The sequence below is a fragment of the Syngnathus acus genome, chromosome 3 (assembly GCF_901709675.1).
Source record: "Syngnathus acus chromosome 3, fSynAcu1.2, whole genome shotgun sequence".
NCBI lineage: Eukaryota > Metazoa > Chordata > Actinopteri > Syngnathiformes > Syngnathidae > Syngnathus > Syngnathus acus.
The window spans coordinates 20691457-20713350 of record NC_051089.1 but is presented as its reverse complement, the minus strand read 5'-3'; the positions used below and the strand labels follow the sequence as shown (position 1 = coordinate 20713350).

Here is a 21894-nt window from a genome sequence, read left to right as displayed (position 1 = left end):
TGGAAAAAAACGGTAACTTTGATGGCGCAGCCTGTAAAACACAAGTTCAAATTGAATGTTAAATTCAGGGAATGGCTAAAGATTGTCGAGTCCAATGCCTCATATGTTTGTGATATGGTGGATCTAGTGAACAATAGTGTTGTTTTTCTTCTTGTGTTCTTGAGGTCTGTTGGCAAAAAATGCACCCTATATGTCCCACAAATTCATTTGAATATTCCAATGTAAAAATAAAAATTACACCAGTATTACTGCAACTCTTAGATGTACGTAGAATCTCTGATACTATTTAATGCTAGCCACACAGGTATCTATCAATATCTGCATAGGAGTTAGTGTCACTATGAGCCATTTTCTAACCCTCGATAGCTTGTTATGGAGCTAAAAATAGTCTTTGTATGTGTGTGTGTGCAGTCCATGCGTGGTTGAGCACTTTGTGGGCGATTTGTGCAGCAGATTCAAGCCCCTCAGCAGTCTCCATTTCTCTGTTCTTCTCCCTCGCTCTTCTCTCGATTTCTCGCGTCCTCCCTCTCTCTGGAGTGGAAGAATACATCCACGCTTAACAGCCAGTGAGGTTGCATTCCTGACATAGGTGGTAGATGTTCTGTTGTCGCTCCTCTCCCTGTGCCAGGGATGGGATGATTTTAAACAGTTCATGCTCTACTGACTTCTTTTGCTTTGGACAATTCTTCTTATGTCACTGGAAGACAAGCGACCTTTCTCCTGACCAAAGTAGGAGAGTTGACGAGCCTCCTTGTTGTCTTAGATCACTTTCTTCTGTCTTTAAACCTGTATTCTTTCATTCCCAGGATAATTGTGTCAAGGTGCTGCTTGTTCGTGGAGCTGATAAAGAAGTTAAGAACTACAACAGCCAGAGTCCCTTTCAGGTAAAACTAAAAGAAAGTGGAAAAAGTCTTTGCCCATTGCATGTTAATCACGAAAGCAAATTGATTTCAGCTTTTAGCACATAGGGAAAGCATTTAGGGTACATTTCATATTGTTTCCATGGTAACAGTACTATATGGTCAGGGTCAGCTGCAACAAGGGGTTGTAAATGTCTTTCTGGGTAAAACTGGACTAATCCAGATTTCTTTCGTTCAATGAAATTTGGTGGGAAATCGAGAGTCGTTAACTGTGGTCATTGATATTTGTGGACGTTTGTGCTTTTTTGTACATTTTTGTATGAATACAATGGACTAAAAATACAGTGGAGCCTCGGTTTTCGAACGTCCCGGTTCTCGAACAAATTTGTATTCGAACAAAAAATTCGAGATTTTTTTGCTTCGGGTGTCGGACGAAATTCGGTTGTCGAATCTCGCGAGATGAGCCGAGAGGACCGGATGCCAACTGACTCCGTTCGTTATTACATTCTCGTTACTCTGAGGATTGCATCAACTCTAATCATGCCTCCAAAGGAAGCAAGTGGAAGCAGTAAAGCCATCCTAAAACACAAAGACGTTCCTAAAGGAATGCGACAGTGGCGCGCTGCGGTTGCGCGATCGGACCAAATTAAGCTCCCTGCGCACTGAGGTCCACTTAAATTTTGGAAAGTCCATTAGGACTTTAAAAATATTTTCTCAATTTTAGCGACCGCTCTGTCACAATAATGCGACCAGCGCGGTGCAGTTGCGCGGTCGGTGGCGCGGTACGGTTGTGCGATCGTCGGTGCGCTGCAGTTGCGCGATCGGACAAAAATGCACAAATGAAAAAATGCTTAAAAATGGCGGGTTTATTTTGTTGCTTGGGACGGACTAATTATTTTTCCATTATTTGTAATGGGGAAACATGATTCGGAATTCGAACGATTCACTTCTCGAACAGCCTTCTGGAACGGATTGTGGTCGAAAACCGAGGCTCCACTGTATTTCATTTGTATGCCCTGATTAATGGACAGCAGGTTGCAGCATTGTGGATTAGAGTCAGGTTAGAACCAAATATCTAGCCTTTTACTATGAAATGGGCATGTTCTACTCTGGCTTTCTCCAAAACTTTTATTCCACAAAATATAGATTCAAGACTCTAAATTGGCCTTGATTGTGAATGGTACTTGGTTCTGATTGGTTGGCGACCAGTCCAGGGTTAGGGTTACCCAACCTCTCATCCAAAGCTGTCTTGCCTCAAGACAACCTTAATGAGATCAAGTGCTATAGAGAATGGATACTTAGATGTATCCAGTGCTTTAAGTGTGCCAGTACGCAGCGATACAGTTTACTGCCACTTCTCTCGCGTACTGGGACTTTTTGCCACATATCAGGACTTCACATGAGCCACATTATCCTCTCTTGTTCAATTTCTCTTTTGCGCTTTGTGAGACTCATACGAATCCTTTAGTGGTACCTCAAATTGGCAAGAGGGTCTTTTTTCTGCCTCCGGTAACAGTTTATTTGGCGTTTGCGCTGTCATTTAGACATGTCAAGGAAGCTGCAAACATGCTCAAAACGGGACACGCCACCCACTCAGAGGCTGTCTGCAAAAGAAAAGCATACTAATGCAATGATGCCAATGCAACTGCCTACGTAAGCTTTTATTTTGAAGTGGGCCCGTGTTGTGGTGTGACGGCTAGGTGGACTTGCCTCTTGAAATTTTGGCTTACCTCATCAGAGTTTTAGGTGCCATTGCATAGTTGTTACCAACATCAACTCAACCCCATTCTGAAATCATATTCAATCGCTCATTTAGGATACTAAGAAACAGCAAGTTAATTATGTGTTCATTTGATGATATGGCACAAGTCTCTGGCATTACTGGGGAAGCGACGTCTCGCGATGTGCATGAGTACGATGGCCATCAGGTGTGAATGTGCTGCTGACGGCCAAATGATGCAAAAAAAAGAAAAGATGCAAACGAAAAGAAGACAAACATATATGCAAACAAATCACACACACACACACACACACGCATACACACATACACAAAACAAAGCTGCTAATAAGAAATGCTACAAGTGGCAAAACACTACAAACACAAAATGATGCATTGGTATGTGGGGAGAAATTTGAGAAATATTACAAAATAAATTCTAAATAAGATCCTCTCTAATACCTTTAATTTGGTACTTAGTGTAGGTCAGTTCAAAATAGTTTTCATGTAAATCTTTATTTTAAAACATCGTTTTTTTAAGTTAATTTAACAAAAAAATGCATTAATTTTAGTTAGTTTCCATTGTTTATTTATAACATTTTTGTTTTTGTTGTATCTCCTTAAAAATCTTTTTTAAATAAAGTGATTTCATAAATTTTTGTTAACTAAAATAACCTTGGTGCAACTAGATTTGCATTTACCTGGTCTAAGGTGTACAGTTCTTTCTGCCCCTAAATTTTCAGGTACGCCGGGGTTGTGTAAATGATAATGCCCTCGATCTGCCGGAATGCCCGAATTCCCAAACATGGTTAATGAGACTGGCCTTGCACGAGTCTATGAAAATAGGGACCCTACAGCTAATACACTGTATAGTCGCCGTTCATCTGGTTTCATGCCCCTTTATTGGAGTGTGAGGGGAATGGGTGCGGATGAAAGACCTTGTTACTGGTGTTTCTGATGTATTACCCAGCTAAAGAAATGTTTATATACACGGCATTGTGTTGCTACAGAGATAGTAGAATGTATACTGTATACTAGAAGCTTCTGAACTCATGTTTTCATGCCAGTGTTGTACTGAGCAGAATAATCATGCCTGTTGTCGTTCTGTTTAAGCGGCAATGCGCGTGAATGTAGGCCTTAGCTTACATTCTGTTGGTCTTCACGCTGCTAAATAGTTGCAACTGACATCACCACTGCTGGTTGCAGCCTTTTCGTACTGACATAGCACTCTGTTTTTGCTTCTTCTTCAAATCGTGCAACATTGCATCTTATGCATTATACCAGGGGTGGGCAAACTACGGCCCGCGGGCCACATCCGGCCCACGGGACCGTTTAATCCGGCCCGCCAACCCTGAATTAATTGTATTATTAAACTTTTTTTTTTGTCATTTTGCCTGCAATGACTGTGTTTCCCCAGTAGATGGGGAACCGCTCGCCTGCGCATTTACTACCGGAAGCCGTGTCAGAAAGCTCGGTGCACACTCACAAGTGCGTGTACGTACGTACTCAGTAGTACGGACATGGCGCACTCGCGCTCTATTTGTATCAGTCCCGAATTTAGAGCGTGGGCTGTGACGACAGCATTCTTGTAATTCGCTCGCTGAGCTTTCAGATACAGTTTTACGCTAAAGCCACCCACAAACCTTCCCCTGGAATCCTTCCATTAAAATGAGTGGCCCGAAGAAAAGAAGTGAGTGCCGAATGTTAAAAGAGTGGCCAATTTGGCTCGACGTACGCGACGTGACGTTCAGCCACATCAACCCGTCACAGATCGAGGTAAACGGATCTCTCCTAAGAATTGCCACAACAAATTTTACTCCAGACTATGATGCACTAGCAAAAAAGGGAGACCAACAACACTGTTCCCACTGAAAATGAAGGAGAGGCTCTCAAGTTTGTTGTAAAAAAATGCATTTTGAATAGGATTTGTACACATAGCAGGGATTGAAACTAGCGACCATTCTCATTTTCAAACAATGCAGGATGCTCAAGGACATTGATGCACCACCTGTTTGCGACTAATCTTAACCTGTAAAGTTCTTAAGGCTTACTTTAAGGAAGTGTTTCCCGTTTCCTCACCTCTGTTACCAGGTGTTTGTGAGTTAAAACTCTGCTCTGATGTTCAGATACCCCTCACCGTGTTGCCGTTTTGATTACTTTATTTGGATGTATGCTTTCACCGATTCTTCAAGATGATATATTTGGTCAGAATGTTTGCTGTTTGATGTGATCTCATAAGATAAACATTTTTCATTAATCTGACCTGCAGGCACTGAAGTGATGGAGACTGTTATTCATAATAATAGTGTCGTATTTTATGAGAATCACTGATAGCAGTTTTTTAGTGATTTTTTTTTTTAATGCTGTTAATAAATGCATTTGTTTTCAAAAAACTTGTTTGGAATATCCATGCTTTACTACCTACTAAAGGCCAAAATCTTTTATGCAATGACCTTTACAGGTCGCTTATATTACTTCACACAAACACTACGTCCATCTGCTCCTGGTTCGGCCCTCCGGTCCAAATTTAGAACCCAGTTCGGCCCGCGAGTCAAAAGGTTTGCCCACCCCTGATCTAGTCTGACATCAGCGGCGCACCTCGTTCCGGAGTCAACAGCTGTGTGTGTGGTTTTTTTTTAAGTGACAAGACGAAGATTCCGATGGATTTAATGATTTGGAGTGACATGGATGGTGTGATAAACGTGTTATTTATGTTATAGTTATTTGAATAACTGTTAATGTTACGTCAGGCCCGTTCTCAGCTCCTCATTTGTGTCTATGTCACGTTAGCATACCGTATTGTTTAGTCTGTTGTTGCTGGTTCATGTCTGTTCTTGGTGTTGGATTTTGTCAAATAAAATTCCCCCAAAATGCGATTTAAACTCCGGTGCGACTTATATATACTTTTTTCCTCTTTATTGTGCATTTTATGGCTGATGCAACTTGTACTCCAGATACAAGTACGGTATATGGATTCTTTGTACCTCAGGCAAAAAAGTTTGGAGTCAGCGATGGCACCAAAGCTCCTACTACATATGGGGTTGTTCCCTGAGATTGAGATGAGTGAGTCATAAACAATTCATCCATTACAAATGTACACATGTACTGTATAATGCAGGGGTGGGCAAACCTTTTGACTCGCGGGCTGAACTGGGTTCTAAATTTGGACCGGAGGGCCGAACCAGGAGCAGATGGACGTAGTGTTTGTGTGAAGTAATATAAGCGACCTGTAAAGGTCATTGCATAAAAGATTTTGGCCTTTAGTAGGTAGTAAAGCATGGATATTCCAAACAAGTTTTTTGAAAACAAATGCATTTATTAACAGCATTAAAAAAAAAAATCACTAAAAAACTGCTATCAGTGATTCTCATAAAATACGACACTATTATTATGAATAACAGTCTCCATCACTTCAGTGCCTGCAGGTCAGATTAATGAAAAATGTTTATCTTATGAGATCACATCAAACAGCAAACATTCTGACCAAATATATCATCTTGAAGAATCGGTGAAAGCATACATCCAAATAAAGTAATCAAAACGGCAACACGGTGAGGGGTATCTGAACATCAGAGCAGAGTTTTAACTCACAAACACCTGGTAACAGAGGTGAGGAAACGGGAAACACTTCCTTAAAGTAAGCCTTAAGAACTTTACAGGTTAAGATTAGTCGCAAACAGGTGGTGCATCAATGTCCTTGAGCATCCTGCATTGTTTGAAAATGAGAATGGTCGCTAGTTTCAATCCCTGCTATGTGTACAAATCATATTCAAAATGCATTTTTTTACAACAAACTTGAGAGCCTCCCCTTCATTTTCAGTGGGAACAGTGTTGTTGGTCTCCCTTTTTTGCTAGTGCATCATAGTCTGGAGTAAAATTTGTTGTGGCAATCCTTAGGAGAGATCCGTTTACCTCGATCTGTGACGGGTTGATGTGGCTGAACGTCACGTCGCGTACGTCGAGCCAAATTGGCCACTCTTTTAACATTCGGCACTCACTTCTTTTCTTCGGGCCACTCATTTTAATGGAAGGATTCCAGGGGAAGGTTTGTGGGTGGCTTTAGCGTAAAACTGTATCTGAAAGCTCAGCGAGCGAATTACAAGAATGCTGTCGTCACAGCCCACGCTCTAAATTCGGGACTGATACAAATAGAGCGCGAGTGCGCCATGTCCGTACTACTGAGTACGTACGTACACGCACTTGTGAGTGTGCACCGAGCTTTCTGACACGGCTTCCGGTAGTAAATGCGCAGGCGAGCGGTTCCCCATCTACTGGGGAAACACAGTCATTGCAGGCAAAATGACAAAAAAAAAAGTTTAATAATACAATTAATTCAGGGTTGGCGGGCCGGATTAAACGGTCCCGTGGGCCGGATGTGGCCCGCGGGCCGTAGTTTGCCCACCCCTGGACTAGATATATCAAATAAATGTAATATAAACAACAATTTTATCGAACCATCCGTGTCACTCCAAATCATTAAATCCATCGGAATCTTCGTCTTGTGTCACTTAAAAAAAAGAAAAACAACACAGCTGTTGATGCCGGAATTACGTGCGCCGCTGACATCAGACTAGATATATCAAATAAATGTAATATAAACAACAATTTTAACGAACCATCCGTGTCACTCCAAATTATTGAATCCATCGGAATATTCATCCTCTGTGTCAAAAAAAAAAAAAAAAAAAACAGCTGTTGACTCCGGACCTACGTGCGCCGCTGACGTCAGCCTCGTTGTCAGTTGCGGCTCCAATTATTCCACAGATCTACGTATATAACTATATTGTAGCGTTACCAAAGTACCAGGCAAGATGTGGGTTTGGTAACCGGCTCTTTATTTCACAAAACAAGAGCTCAACATATGTGTGTTTGCTCCAAGCAAACGCCCTGGATCGCTCTTCCCCCACTTCACAGCCTCGCTAGACAATTGGAAACTGCTGAAGTCTAACAACATACACGTTGCTACTCTAAATAAACTACCGTTTTTTTCAATGTATAATGCGCAAAATTTAATAATTTATTGTCCTAAAATCTGGGGTGCGCATTATACATGGGTACAAAAAAAAAAAAAGTTTTATTTTATTTTATTTTTTTTTTAAGAAAATCATGGTACAACATTTTTTGAAGAAAATCTTGTCACGGATGGTTCTTTACAACGTCACTTTCCTCTCTTTTCATTTTAACCTAACTGATCGCGGTGGTGCCTTTCTGGGCAGTCGGAGAAATCAACGCCAACAAAAGTCAAGTTTATTTATTTTAAAAAAAATACATCCAGCCTAGTTAAGAAATCACCAGAAAGATCACCATGACAATTGTGAATAATAAATAAATAATTATTATATATATTATATATATTATTATTATAATAATAAATAATTGTGATAAATAACTGGAACATCACTCAAATATTGGTGATCCCGTTGAGAGTCTCACATATTTCTTCGCTATCGAGTTTGCTACTGCATGCGCAGTGATACTGACCGGCAGAATAACATCCGGTTGTTCCCAAAGATGATTTTTTTTCTGAAATAATTTTTCGTTTACGGACTTAAGTAACCCGGCCGGGTCATACCAAAGACTATAAAAATGGGACCCATTGCCTCCCTGCTTGGCACTCAGCATTAAGGGTTGGAATTGGGGGGTTAGATCACCAAATGATTCCCGAGCGCGGCGCCGCTGCTGCTCACTGCTCCCCTCCCCCCCAGGGGATGGATCAAAATCACACGGGGATGGGTCAAATGCAGAGGACAAATTTCACCACACCCAGATGCGTGTGTGACGATCATTGCGACTTTTAAAAAAATAAAAATAAAAATAAAAAATAAAAATTTGGGTGCGTATTATACATGGGTACAGGCTTTTTTCCAGCATCGACATGCCATTTTTAGGGTGCGTATTATACATGGGGGCGCATTATACATGGAAAAAAACGGTATATGTCAAATAACTATAACATAAATAACAAGTTTATCGAACCATCTGTGTCACTCCAAATCATTAAATCTCCTGGCTCCGGAAGTCAGTGAAAGGAACTCATTGTCAGTGAGGCTCCAATTATTCCACAGCCATAGTGCGCCCTTATGCGGTTTAAAGTGAAAATAACATGTGAAGTGATCAACTATACTAGTAAGTAATGTGTTAATTAATGATCAAGTAAAGATTTGTGAATAATTTCACATATAAGTCGCTCCTGAGTATAGGTCGCCCCCCCACCCAAACTGAAAAAAAAAAATCTATATATATATACGTATATATATATATATATATATATATATATATATATATATATATATATATATATATATATATATACGTATATATATATATATATATATATGTACGGGATCGCCCTCAAAAATTTATTTTACCAATAAACTCAACCCAATTCTTAATTAATGTGGTGTTGAGTGTGCTGGGGGGAGTAGCATCAAGAGGGATGCCCGCTTCCTGGACAAACTGGTGAGGAAGATGGGTTCTGTTGTGGGCGCAGAGCTGCCTGATCTGACGTCTGCGGCAGAATAGCGGGTGTTGGCCAGGCTGCTGTCCATCATAGAAAACTCCTTCCACCCCCTGTACAGCACCGTCACTGGGTGAAGGAGTAGCTTCAGTGGCAGGCTGTTGACACCATCTTGCTCCATAGAAAGGCTGAAGGGTTCATTTCCGCCGCATGCCGTGAGACTTTTCAACTCGTCGTATGGTTAGGGTTAGGGTCAGGGTTTTCCTGGATTTTTTATATTATGTATTCTATGTGCCCTCTCTGCATCCATTGCAGCCAGGTGATCCTGAAAGGGGATCCTCCCATCTGTGGTCCCTTCTCAAGTTTTCTCATTTTTCCCCTTGTAGCTGTTTTTTAGTTTTTCCTTGCCCTTTTGGGAGCTTAAGATCAGGGGATGCTTTGAGAATACAGCCAAACCTAGGTTTTCGACCACAATCCGTTCCAGAAGGCGGTTCGAGAAGTGAATCGGTCAATTCCGAATCTATTTTTCCCATTACAAATAATGGAAAAAATTTTAGTCCGTTCCAAGACTAAAAAAAACGCCTTTTTTAAGCATTTTTTCATTTGCGCAGCATTTTTGTCTGATCGCGCAACTGCAGCGCACCGCCGAACTCGCAACCGTAGCACGCCGCCGACCGCGCAATTGCACCGCGCTAGTCGCTGAAATTTAGAAAATATTTTTAAAGTCCTGATGTACTTTCCAAAATTTAAGTGGACCTCAGCGCGCAGGGAGCGTCTTTGTGTTTTAGGATTGCTTTACTGCTCTCACTTACTTTCTTTGGAGGCATGATTAGGGGTTAATACAATCCTCAAAGTAACGAAAATACAATAACGAACGGAGTCAGTCGGCATCCGGGCCGCGCGGTCGGGTTTTCTCGGGTCCTTTCGGCTCATCTCGCGAGGTTCGACCTCCGAATTTTGTTCGACAACCGAAACAAAAAAATCTCGAATTTTTCGTTCGAATTCCGAATTGTTCGAGAACCGGGACGTTCGAAAACCGAGGTTTGACTGTAATTGTAAAAATAAATTTGTACATGTAAAGCCCTTTGAGACTGCTTGTGATTCAGGGCTATACAAATAAACTTGACTTGACTTGACCACGATCAAAACTATGCCCAGATTAGTATCATGTATTTTCAAATGAAATGACCACATGATATCTATGAAAAATGTCATTATTCAACTTTTGAGTCCATTAATCAGGGGGGGTTAAAGCTATTAGTCCTCTTTTTAAATAATTTTGTAACTTATTTTGTAAAATGTAAAGATGGGCTAAGAAATATCTTAAAATAATGGCATAACCTTTCCATGGGCTCCATTTAGGAGGGGCCAAAAGGGTCAGGTGCGGTGGGACTTCAGTGCTAACAGTGCCAAATACATTGGGACCTGACATGTTGTGACTGGGAGGAATGCACCCCGCCTCCTTTTGGTACGAGGATACACAGTTTGTTGATCAACCTTGTGGCTGCTTTATCAGATTTGCAGCCACATGTCTTGGATACTTGGGTGAAGAGGGAACTGAGCAACAAATAAATTACCAATACATTGATACATTGGCTCCAATTGTGGGGGAGGATGCTGGTCCGATCTGGCAGACCCAAACGAAATATGAGGATTTGCTTGGAAAGTCCACTAGCTCTCATAGAAAGATCACTCTCTAAATCTAAAGGTAAAGCTAGAGAGGCACAAACTGAAGCTCTTCTACTGATACTGACCTCAACACAATGACAAGCAGCCACTAGACATGCTGTGGACTCACTTGATTTCAAGCGGAAAATATTACTCTCTTGCACTTATTATCTTTATCTTGTTGCACTCTCCACCTACACATGAAGCCAAAATCTGATCGCAACAAATGTGTGCCTGTGTTCTGAGTGGCTGGCAATCGAGGAGCTTTTGAACATTACTGTGGTCATTGGAGAATGCATAAGAAAGCTGTACAATTGTGCAAGATTTTTGATTTTGGACTGTACAAAATTTCAGTTTGTTGTTTTTTACTTTTTTGAATTGAGGATGGGTCATTCACCAGATGCCAATAGCCAATTAGTAGTCATTTATCAACTTTACAAAATCTTTTTTCAAGAGCTACACGGTGTTATCCCAATGCAAAACCTGGGAGGATTGTAAAGTAATACTCCACTTGCACTACTCCTCCTGTACTTTTGCGCTATTATACGGACTGTCTGCTGTATGCACAATTGCACCATTTCCACCAAGTTGCTCTTCTTATTTGTTCATTGCTCTTATTTATTCATTGTATGTGCCTTCTCATTTTTACTTTTTGTATTGTTTACTTGAATGTGTAATATGTCTTGTCACTGTGGGATAGTAGGAAACGTAATTTTGATCTCTTTGTATGTCTTGACATGTGAAGAAATTGACAATTAAGCAGACTTTGACTTTGACTTTGAACATGTTTCAGGGTAGTACGACCCAGCGGTCTAAGGCGCTGCATGGAAGCTCCATGGGTTCAGATCTCACCACTTTGAATCTGGGTTTAGTAATACCTTCTGCTTTCTGAATGTGGGCCACGGCTCTCACGAAGTTGTTAAGTGAAATAGAGTGATAAGCTCCTTCTGCCACAAAGTGGAGCTGTTTCATTTTCTCTATTATATTTTGTCCTCTTGCTGCCATACAGTATTAGGAGCCATCAAAGTGTTTTTTCCAAAATGCCAGCGTCTTTGCCTTTCATGGTAATCCTGACTGCCATCCAATTTGGTAACTACACTTTGGATTCAGAAGAGACTGGTGAAAGAAGACACAATTTTTCCCACGTGAACTCAGTAAATTGAGGATGGGTCTTTCTCCATGTGCTCCAGCCAATCAGTTGTCAATTCTCAACTTAACAATATTTCATTTCAAGAACAACATTTGAAAGGCTTTCCAGATTATGTGAAATTCATTGTTATCCATCCATCCATTTTCTGAACCGCTTAGTCCCCACGGGGGTCGCGGGTGTGCTGGAGCCTATCCCAGCTGTCATCGGGCAGTAGGCGGGGGACACCCTGAACCGGTTGCCAGCCAATCGCAGGGCACACAGAGACAAACAACCATTTGCACTCGCACTCACACCTAGGGACAATTTGGAGTCTTCAATCGGCCTATCAAGCATGTTTTTGGGACGTGGGAGGAAACCGGAGTGCCCGGAGAAAACCCACGCGGGCCCGTGGAGAACATGCAAACTCCACACAGGGAGGGCCAGAGGTGGAATCGAACCCGCACCCTCCTAACTGTGAGGCGGACGTGCTACCCTGCGCGCCACCGAGCCGCAAATTCATTGTTATCCTAATGCAAAAATTAGATGGTTTGATAGATGCTTCATAGGTTCCATGTGCCACAGCCAATCTGTAGCTTTACATTACTAAAATAGCTCCAGATAGCAGAGGATGGTTTCGATCCATCGACCTCTGGGCCCAGCACGCTTCCGCTGCGCCACTCTGCTGCTTAGCAATTTCCACTCATTTTGTTCTCCCTTGTCTGTTACCAAGCATTAGGGCCCAGCAATCGTAGCTGTCCTTTTATGGTTCTCTTTGAAGCTGTTCGCCTCTGTTGCAATCAGGCTTCATCACATTATGAACAAGGCTGGGTAGGACAGCACTAACATGGATATTGCTGGGAAAACCACCAAGTTAAAGGTACGCAGCAATTACCGTATTGGCCCGAACATAAGACGACCCTGATTATAAGATGACCCCCTCTTTTTCAAGACTCAAGTTTGAAAAAAGACTTTTTTAACACCAAATTTAATTTTTATACAGAAAAGAATTACAGTACATCTGAAACAAATGATTATAACAATATATTTGAGAGGAAAAAGCATGTTATTTTGCCTCATTCAAATCATCCAAAATCTGTCTATCACATCTTAATATCTGAACATTTAAATATGTAAACTAAAGTGCAATCACATATGTAAATGGTTACATTTTGAAATCAGCAAACCTGAATTACTTTTAAAAAGTAAAATAAAAATATATTGTTTATTTGGACTTGCTTTTAATTAGTATAGGTTTGTATATAGTATAGGTACAGATAAATATATTCTGTAATAAGTAAGAGAAGGCTTTTGGAAGATAAATATTCTTCTCAGTTGAATAACTGCTCTCAAGCTTTGAGTTTATGTATTTCAATTTCTGAAGACAAAAATTGATACCAGCCATACCAAACGGAAATTGGCCACAGAAAAGGCCAGAAATAGCATCTCCAGGTAGTCAGTCACAATTTACTGTCCTTGTAAATTGGTGCATTGGAAGCATAACAATAGAGCTGTAATTTACGTATACCGTAATTTTCGGACTATAAGTCGCGGTTTTTTTCATGGTTTGGGTGGGGGGGCGACTTATACTCAGGAGCGACTTATATATGTTTTTTTTCACAAATTTTTACTTTATCATTAACACATCACTTACAAGTATAGTTGACCACTTCACATGTTATTTTTAGTATAGTTGATCACCACATGCTTTGATATCTTTATCTTGAACATATTCAAAACATGAAAAATAGAGAGAGAAAATCAAATAAAGTAATTAACACTTTAAAGCGCCATATCCTCTGGACATGTCCTCTGTCACCAGGATGACATAAAGGACGAGAAGTTTGATGGATGGATTTAATGATTTGGAGTGACACAAATGGTTTGATAATATTGTTGTTTATGTGATAGTTATTTAAAATATAGTTTATATATCGTTGTATGGGCCTGTGGAATAATTTGAACTGTGGCACGGCACACGGCATTGTTGACAAAGGACGATCGATGGATTTAATGAATTGGAGTGACACAGATGGTTTTATAAACGTGTTATTTATGTAATAGTTTTTTTTAAATAACTGAATGTTACGTCAGGCCCGTTCTCAGCTCCTCGTTTGTGTTTGTCACGTTAGCATACCGTATCGTTTAGCCTGTTGTTGCTCGTTCATGTCTGTTCTTGGTGTTGGATTTTGTCGAATAAATTGCCCCCCAAAATGCGACTTATACTCCGGATCGACTTATATATGTTTTTTTTCACATTTTTGGGCATTTTATGGCTGGTGCGACTTATACTCCGGAGCGACTTATAGTCCGAAAATTACGGTACATATGCCTGTTGCTTTCAGCCCAAATATGCAGTACATTATGCTCGTTGTGTCCACTTATCCAACAGATTTAAAATAAATCCAACAATTCATCTTTCTGTAAATAAGGGTTCGAGAGTTTTCTTATTCAGCTCTTCAGAAACAATATGCATGCAAAGTGCACATTCTGACAACCATTGCTGATGATCAGTTGTGAACTGGGTAAGCTTATCAGCATCAATTGATTTCCGCACATTAGGTTTTTAACATCATATCTGCTCTTGGATGGCAGTGTTCCTTCCACCTTTGCTACTGCGTTATGAGCCAGTAAATTCCAGGATTGATTTCAACCCTGTATCCTGCATTTTTACCTTGTACAGAGAGCAATAAAAAGGCCAAAAGAAAACGTAGCCATTTTTATCAACTCTAATGCATATTGTGGAAAACAAGCAAAATTTGGCTTCTATTTGATTTGCATAAAGGACAGTTGGAACCTCATCATAACAATAAACCATGGGAATGCTCCTGCATGTTAATTGCCATTACTAATTTACTAATTATACCATTAGGTGCTTACTCCCAGTTTGAACTCTTGATAGGATCTTTTGAACCAGAATGTTCCCACCAAATTTCCATTGTTCAACTCCGCTGCAAGTGCCCCACTATAATCCCGCTCATCCTTCCCTCCCCCAGCACTACATTTACTTCTGTTATACACAACCATATGTCCCCATGGCAACCAGAGAGGAACAGGAAAAGAATCAATGTGAGGGCGGTGATGATGGTCTTGGCAGTAGTGGTGGTGATGGTGGGTGGCGCAATGATAATGAAGAATATATTGTGACTATGTTTCCTGTTGCTTTTGTAGGTGATTTTGTTCTTGATTTTGCCTTGCGTCATCATTTAAAATGACCCCAGAAATAATTTAAAGATGATGCATGATGTGCAATTTTCCATATAAATTAATACAGTTTTCAAGTGTCTTGAAAAAATGTTTGTGACACACTTCGGCCTGGAATAAGGAAAGTAAAAGAAGCTCACAGTGTGTCCATCGCACTTTCTAAACATGCCCTGTTGAAAGCCATTGTTTTAGGGGGGACTGCCTGGTCTCATGCAAAATTGAAATCACCCACAGCTCATTCGATGTGACTTTGTGTTACCATGGTAACAAGGGGTGGAGCTTGGCTATGCTCACTGCTTGGGCTAAAATACGAGATGTTCTGAGTGTCTGACTTACTTTAAAACAAAAATAAAGTGAGCGTGAAGCTCACGCAAGCGTCTCAAAACACCGTAAAAGCTTTTACTGTATCTTTCGATCTGTGCATTTAACACATGCAGCATGCACATAACCAAACACATCTACAGAGACATGTTTTATAACATAGGCAGCTCACAAATAAATACTTTGTTGCGTAACTTCATATGTGACAGATGGGCAGGAACTTCAGTGACGCAACATACAGTCAAAATGTAGCATAGTTGTGTTATTTCAATGAAATTTTTGTACCAGGATAATTTGTACAACCAAAAAGATGTTTCGCACTTTGGAAGCCTTTTTCCACTTATCTGTGGTTGCAAGGCTGATGCAAAGTCCAAGCCACTTCATTTGGATAAGAACCATTTTAATAATCAAGTAATTGTTTAGAACCATATTCAAATCTCAGATTCAAGCCTCTCAACAGTAATTCTCTGAATTCTGTTGCCCTTCATGAAAGCAGAAAATCAATTACATCAAAAGCAATTATCTTTTGGGTTTAATCAAAATGCACATATTTGCAGGCATCTGCTTTTACTTTGGAAAATCAATATCCTAACCAGTAACTGATTCTGTTTAAAAAGGTTTGGTCCATCCATCCATTTTCTGTACCGTTTGTCCCCACTGGGTCGCGTACAACAATCCCTAGTTTTAGGTGTTTTTGGAGTTTTCATCACTAAACAATACCAAATAAATAACAATAATACAATTTATCAGATTATTCAATTAATTGATGGAGCCATTGATAGAAAAACCTATTCTAAAAATATTATACAGTGACAGGCAGCCTTAGTGACCAAACTCTTCTTGAGAGATAGGGGGAAAAGTTTGTTCATCCGGGGATGCCTCAGAGTTGCATTAAAAGAAGCAGTATAAGGTGCCTCGAGCATCTGATTAGGATGCTCCCTGTTGACTAAATGCTCAATTCATTTTCATATTAAAATGTGTATTATATCTGAAAGCTGTTTATGCCCTACTCACAAAATATTTTTATGCAAAAGTAGGATGGTCCAGAAGAATGTTCACATAATCATCTGTTTGTTTTCAATAATCTATAGCAAAACAGCACGGTGGTACACCGTTAGGCTCCAGCATGCACGCGACCCTGGTGAGGATAGAGCGGTTCAGAAAATGGATGGACATTCACCACCCCCGCCACTGTTATCTTCCAAATCAATGCCAACTAGATTAACAGTGATCTGCTGGGAAGGGGTTAACTGCCTGAAAAAGGTTTTCAAATGGCAAGTCTAGGCCTCAAGTATTCAAATTACTATCTTACTTTCAAATCCCAGTTTCGCTGTTGTCACAAACAGTATTGGACCCAATTTGAATTACAGTAATCCCTCGTTTATCGCGGATATTTGGTTCCAAAAACCACCCGCGATAAGTGAAATCCGCGAAGTACGGTCACCAGCAAGAAGTACTGGGCAGGCTAACGAGTTAGCGGAAAGTTTGCGATCGTGCTAACACGCGAAATCGGACTTCTAAAGGAATGTAAACGAACATTTGGAGCAATACTACATTGTCCTAAAGGTTAGACACATGTTTCCTCAATTTAGACGTTTTATTTTGACTTTTAAATGTTTTTTTAGTGAAGCCGTGATAAATGAAACGTGAAGTAGCAAGGGATCACTGTATTCTAATTGGCATTTTAGGGCATGTCAAACTGTAAAATGATATCGATTTGAATTGGGTTTCAATTTATTTTCTGCCATCCACATTTCAAATAAGTTTAGAAAATGTTAGTGAGGTAATATCCCCATAGCAGAAAGACAAAAACATTAGTTGTAGTGCCTTTTTCCTCGACCTAAAAATTGGGGTTGCCTATAATTTATACCCTGATGACAATATGTGCCTCTCTAGTGGGTTGTTGTCAGTGTTGAAGTCGTCATCACTCTGACTCTTCCTTCACATGTCACACACTTGGAGTCATCATTAGATCAGCTATGAGGTTCGAGTAAAGGTGATAAGTTCATCTATCAACGTCTCACTTTGCCTCAATATGACACTCTCACTTTGTTTCAATAAGACACTCCAGCCCACACTGAGTGTGCATGGCTATCTTGCGTTCCCAAGAGAATAGCCTGTAAAAGATTTGTCACACATGTACAAAGTGAAAATAGAAGTCACATATTGTTAGTTTGCAAGGTAGCCAACATTCACATACAAAGACATGACCCTTGCCTGTCACCTCCACAGGAGGCCTATCATTTTCTACAGTGCATAGGGACTTGGCAATTAACTGTCATTTCAGTTTAAAGTATAGGCCTTTGTAGTTACTAGGGAAGTGGAGCTAAAAAAAACAATGAGGTTCCCTTTTTGTGTACAGCATGATCAAATGAGACCCCCCCCCAAGTGCTCGTTCTGAGAAATTCAATGTTTAGAAAAAAGGTCAACTGTGGAGGAAGGGGGCAGAGTAGGCTACCGCAGCTCTCCATCGCTCTTCTCCTTGTATTTATTCTGCAGAATTCAGAGTGGGCATGCTTATATAATGCTGCTGGGTCTCCCTTGAGGTGTAAACGTGTGCGTGGGTGCATGTGTGTGAGTGAGTGCGTGCTTGTGTGCTTGTGTGCTTGTGTGTGTGTGTGTGTGTGTGTGTGTGTGTGTGTGTGTGTGTGTGTGTGTCTGTGTGTGTGTGTGTGTGTGTGTGTGTGTGTGTGTGTGTGTGTGTGTGTGTGTGTGTGTGTGTGTGATAGCGTGTGCAGTGGAAATGAAAGATACGGTAATACCCGACGATAAGTGCGCCTGTAGAAGCCACTGTAAGCAGAAGGAGCATGTCAGTAGGAGCTCTAGGTCAATGAGCGTAACAATCTCTTTCTGCTCAGTACGAGAAAAATAAAATCTCTTTACTGTCCTCTAGTGGACATAACTAACCAAACATATAACAGCTGTCCACCTATCCATCTCAACTTGACTAAACCAAACGTTACTAAGTTCTGTTGTTTTCATTATTCATCTCAGTACAGCAAGGTACATGCATGCATATATATATATATATATGTATATTTATATATAATTATATATTATATATATATGTATATATTTAGATCAGTTCTTAACCCGGGTTCGATCGAACTCTAGGGGTTCGGTGGGTCGATCTCAGGGGTTTGGCAGAGCCTCCACTGCGGATGTCCGAACATACCTGATTTATCGTGTAAATTTGTGATGACAGATCTGAACTGGGCTCGCAAAGGCAACAGCAGAAGTCACACTGATTTGCAGATGTGTAATTTGTTGAGAGTTCATGCATTGTGTTGGTTTTGTTCTTTGAACAAGGTGATGTTCATGCACGGCTCATTTTGTGCACCAGGAATAAACATCAATGTCTTGAGTTTGAAAAAAAATAATATTATTTTTCACCAAAGAGGGGTTCGGTGAATGCGCGTATGAAACTTGTGGGGTTCGGTACCTCCAACAAGGTTAAGAACCACTGATTGAGATAGATAGATAGATAGATAGATAGATAGATAGATAGATAGATAGATAGATAGATAGATAGATAGATAGATAGATAGATAGATAGATAGATAGATAGATAGATAGATGGACGGACGGACGGACGGACGGACGGACGGCTTTGTAAATTATTCAGAACACAAACTGTATTTTGTAACAGTCATCTGTTGTGATAAGGCAACAGAAAGCTTAAAGGCAGAAACACATGAATATGCGACTTGCATGCTCATGTGTGTGTATGTACACGTGCGTGCGTGCGCTTGTGTGTGTGCGTGTAGGTGTGTGTGTAGGTGTGTGTGTGTATGTGTGTGTGTGTGTATGTGTGTGTGCGTGTGCGTGCGCGTGTGCATGAGCGCGCGTGTGTGTGTGTGTGTGTGTGTGAGAGACAGATGATTAGATTCCTGGCTACAGATGGTTAAATCCATGAAGATTAGAAGTCAGAGGACTCCCTGACTATTTCACTAAAGGAGGGGGGGTGCTTCCATTTTATTGCATTTAACCTCAGTGATCAGCAATGTGAAAAAATTAGATCAAATACACACAACTCCTTCATTCCTTGTTAAATCTGTTGACACATGTATAAACCCAGCTGTTGGTGAAAACTAATACAGCCTTCCCAATATTGTTTTGTTGTGAAGTGATTTTTTTGGTAAAAACATTATAAATTAGAGCTTCTCTATTTCTCTCTTCAGGTTGCGATTATTGCAGGGAACTTTGATCTTGCGGAAATTATCAAGAACCACAAAGAGACTGATATAGGTGAGTAAACTAAGAAAACCCTTCTCTGCCACCAGTGTGTATTTCAGAATCTCTTCTGGGATACATTACAAATCCTCCATGCCACGATCTTTTTAAACAATCTCTCGAAATAATCTCCACTATGGGATTAGGAGAACCAAGAGGATGAAACTTTATGTTTACACCAGGACAATCCGAGACCGATTAGGCTGAGAGAAAAGACCAATGCCTTTGATGCCTCGATGGCCAGGAGTGTCCATCATGTGGGAATTTGATTGGTTGCTTTCTTGACATGTTGATGGAAAAGTGTGTGTATATTCGATTCTCTGTGGATGGATGTGATGAAACTAAGAAATGGATTAAAGGATTTTTATATAATTCGAAATTGGTGGTGGTGGGCGGGTTATACAACATAATGCTCAGTTTCGTGCGTGTTGTGTAAGATTTGGGATTAAGATGTCAGAAGTTTTCTTCTGTGTTCCTATGAGAGTTTGTAAGAGATTTAAAACGCTTGGAAAGTGGATGGAATTTTTCAGGAACGGGATGATAGAAATCAGAAGAATAAGAACTTTCAGGCCGTGCGCAAACACTTACACACCTTCTCCGCTCTGTTAGATATTTCAGCAAAGGCAAAATGAAAGGCAATGGGAAACATTATAAAAATTTGTGAAATGCCAGAAACAAAAGTTCTTGCGACAGATCCTCTATTCAGCATTGCAATTGTGGAGCTTTTAAACAATGTAAGGGGCGTACTGTATTAGATCGGATTTTAATCCAAATGTGTTTGTGGGCACAAATGAGACAGAGTTGAAAAGACAAGAGAGAAGAATTCCATCCATCCATCCATCCATCCATCCATCTTCTTCCGCTTATCCGGGGTCAGGTCGCGGGGGCAGCAGCTTTAGGAGGGACGCCCAGACTTCCTCTCCCCAGCCACTTTGTCCAGATCATCCCGGGGGATTCCAAGACGTTTCCAGGCCAGCTGAGAGACATAGTCTCTCCAGCGCATATTGGGTCGTCCACAGGGTCTCCTGTCGGCGGGACATGCCCGAAACACCTCCCCGGGGAGGCGACCAGGAGGCATCCTGATGAGATGCCCGAGCCACCTCATCTGGCTCCTCTCAACGTGGAGGAGCAGCGGCTCTACTCCGAGTCCCTCCCAGATGACAGAGCTTCTCACCCTATCTCTAAGGGAGAGCCCGGACACCCTGTGGAGGAAACTCATTTCGGCCGCTTGTATCTGGGATCTTGTTCTTTCGATCACGACCCATAGCTCGTGACCATAGGTGAGGGTAGGAGCGTAGATCGACTGGTAAATTGAGAGCTTTGCCATTTGACTCAGCTATCTTTTCGCCACAATGGACCAGTAAAGAGTCGGCATCATAGCAGACTCACCGATCCGCCTGAGAGAAGAATTGATGATGGAAAATACAACTCAGCTCCAATTCAACATCTTCTACAACAAGCATTTTATTTATAAACGTGATCACAAGTTCACAAAGCCTTTATTGGACTACTAAGCAACGTCTTTCCAAACCATTCAATTAACTATACTTTGTTTGTCTGCATTTTAATAAACACATTTAGACCCCCAAAAAGGCAAAGAAATAGAATAACAAAAATTTAAAGTTGCATTAACCTACCTCTGTAAAACTGAAATGCAATGGAACTTTAGTTTTACTTCCTCTTCTTTTCGTGTCTTTGAAGTGCTAGTCAGATGGCAGTTTCCCATGTCTTTGCACAGTCTTTTGCGTTGCCATTGAATTCAGCGATATCTTTTGAGCTGCAGGGGTTGGGTAGTAAAGGGCAGATAAGGCAGTGCTGCTGTATGGTCCTCTTCTCCACATTCACAGAGGGTTGGGCCGGTTTTGTAGCCCCATCTGGCCATAGCAGCTTTTGATCTGCCTGTTCCGGTTCTCAGGCGGTTGAGTGTCTTCCACTGGACCCATGGTGCTTTTGAGCCGGGTGGGAGATCTTCAGAAGGGGGGACTCCCATGTCAATAGGAGGGGGGTCATTCTCAAGTTTTGCTGTCCATAGTTGGAGTCTTGTTTCTTCCTGAGATGTTGTAAGGTGCTGGACATGGCTGAGGAAGCTTCTCCTTGACTGCAGTCGTTGGGCCGGGGGTTCGCGTCCTTGAACGATGTGGCTGAATAATGCTTGTTCTTTTTCTACTCCAACAAGGCTAGCTGTGGACGTCTGCCACATTTTCCAGGTTTATTCAAATATTCTGCAGTAGTTTTATCCAATATTTCTAGTGGGCTACATAAATCTTTATTTGGATTGTGCTCGCAAAGTTGTAGTGCACAGAGCGAG

The 21894-nt window shown here is 41.0% G+C and overlaps 1 protein-coding gene across 4 annotated transcripts in view; it reads left to right on the top strand.

Annotated features, from left to right (window-relative positions):
- shank2b (SH3 and multiple ankyrin repeat domains 2b) overlaps positions 1–21894 on the top strand; it is a 252715-nt gene that overhangs the window by 60601 nt on the left and 170220 nt on the right. For all 4 annotated transcript variants that reach the window (XM_037247312.1, XM_037247310.1, XM_037247309.1 and 1 more), the window contains 2 exons: positions 807–884; positions 19535–19601. In XM_037247312.1, the coding sequence (XP_037103207.1) occupies positions 807–884; positions 19535–19601 (145 nt within the window). The remainder of the gene's footprint in view (positions 1–806; positions 885–19534; positions 19602–21894) is intronic.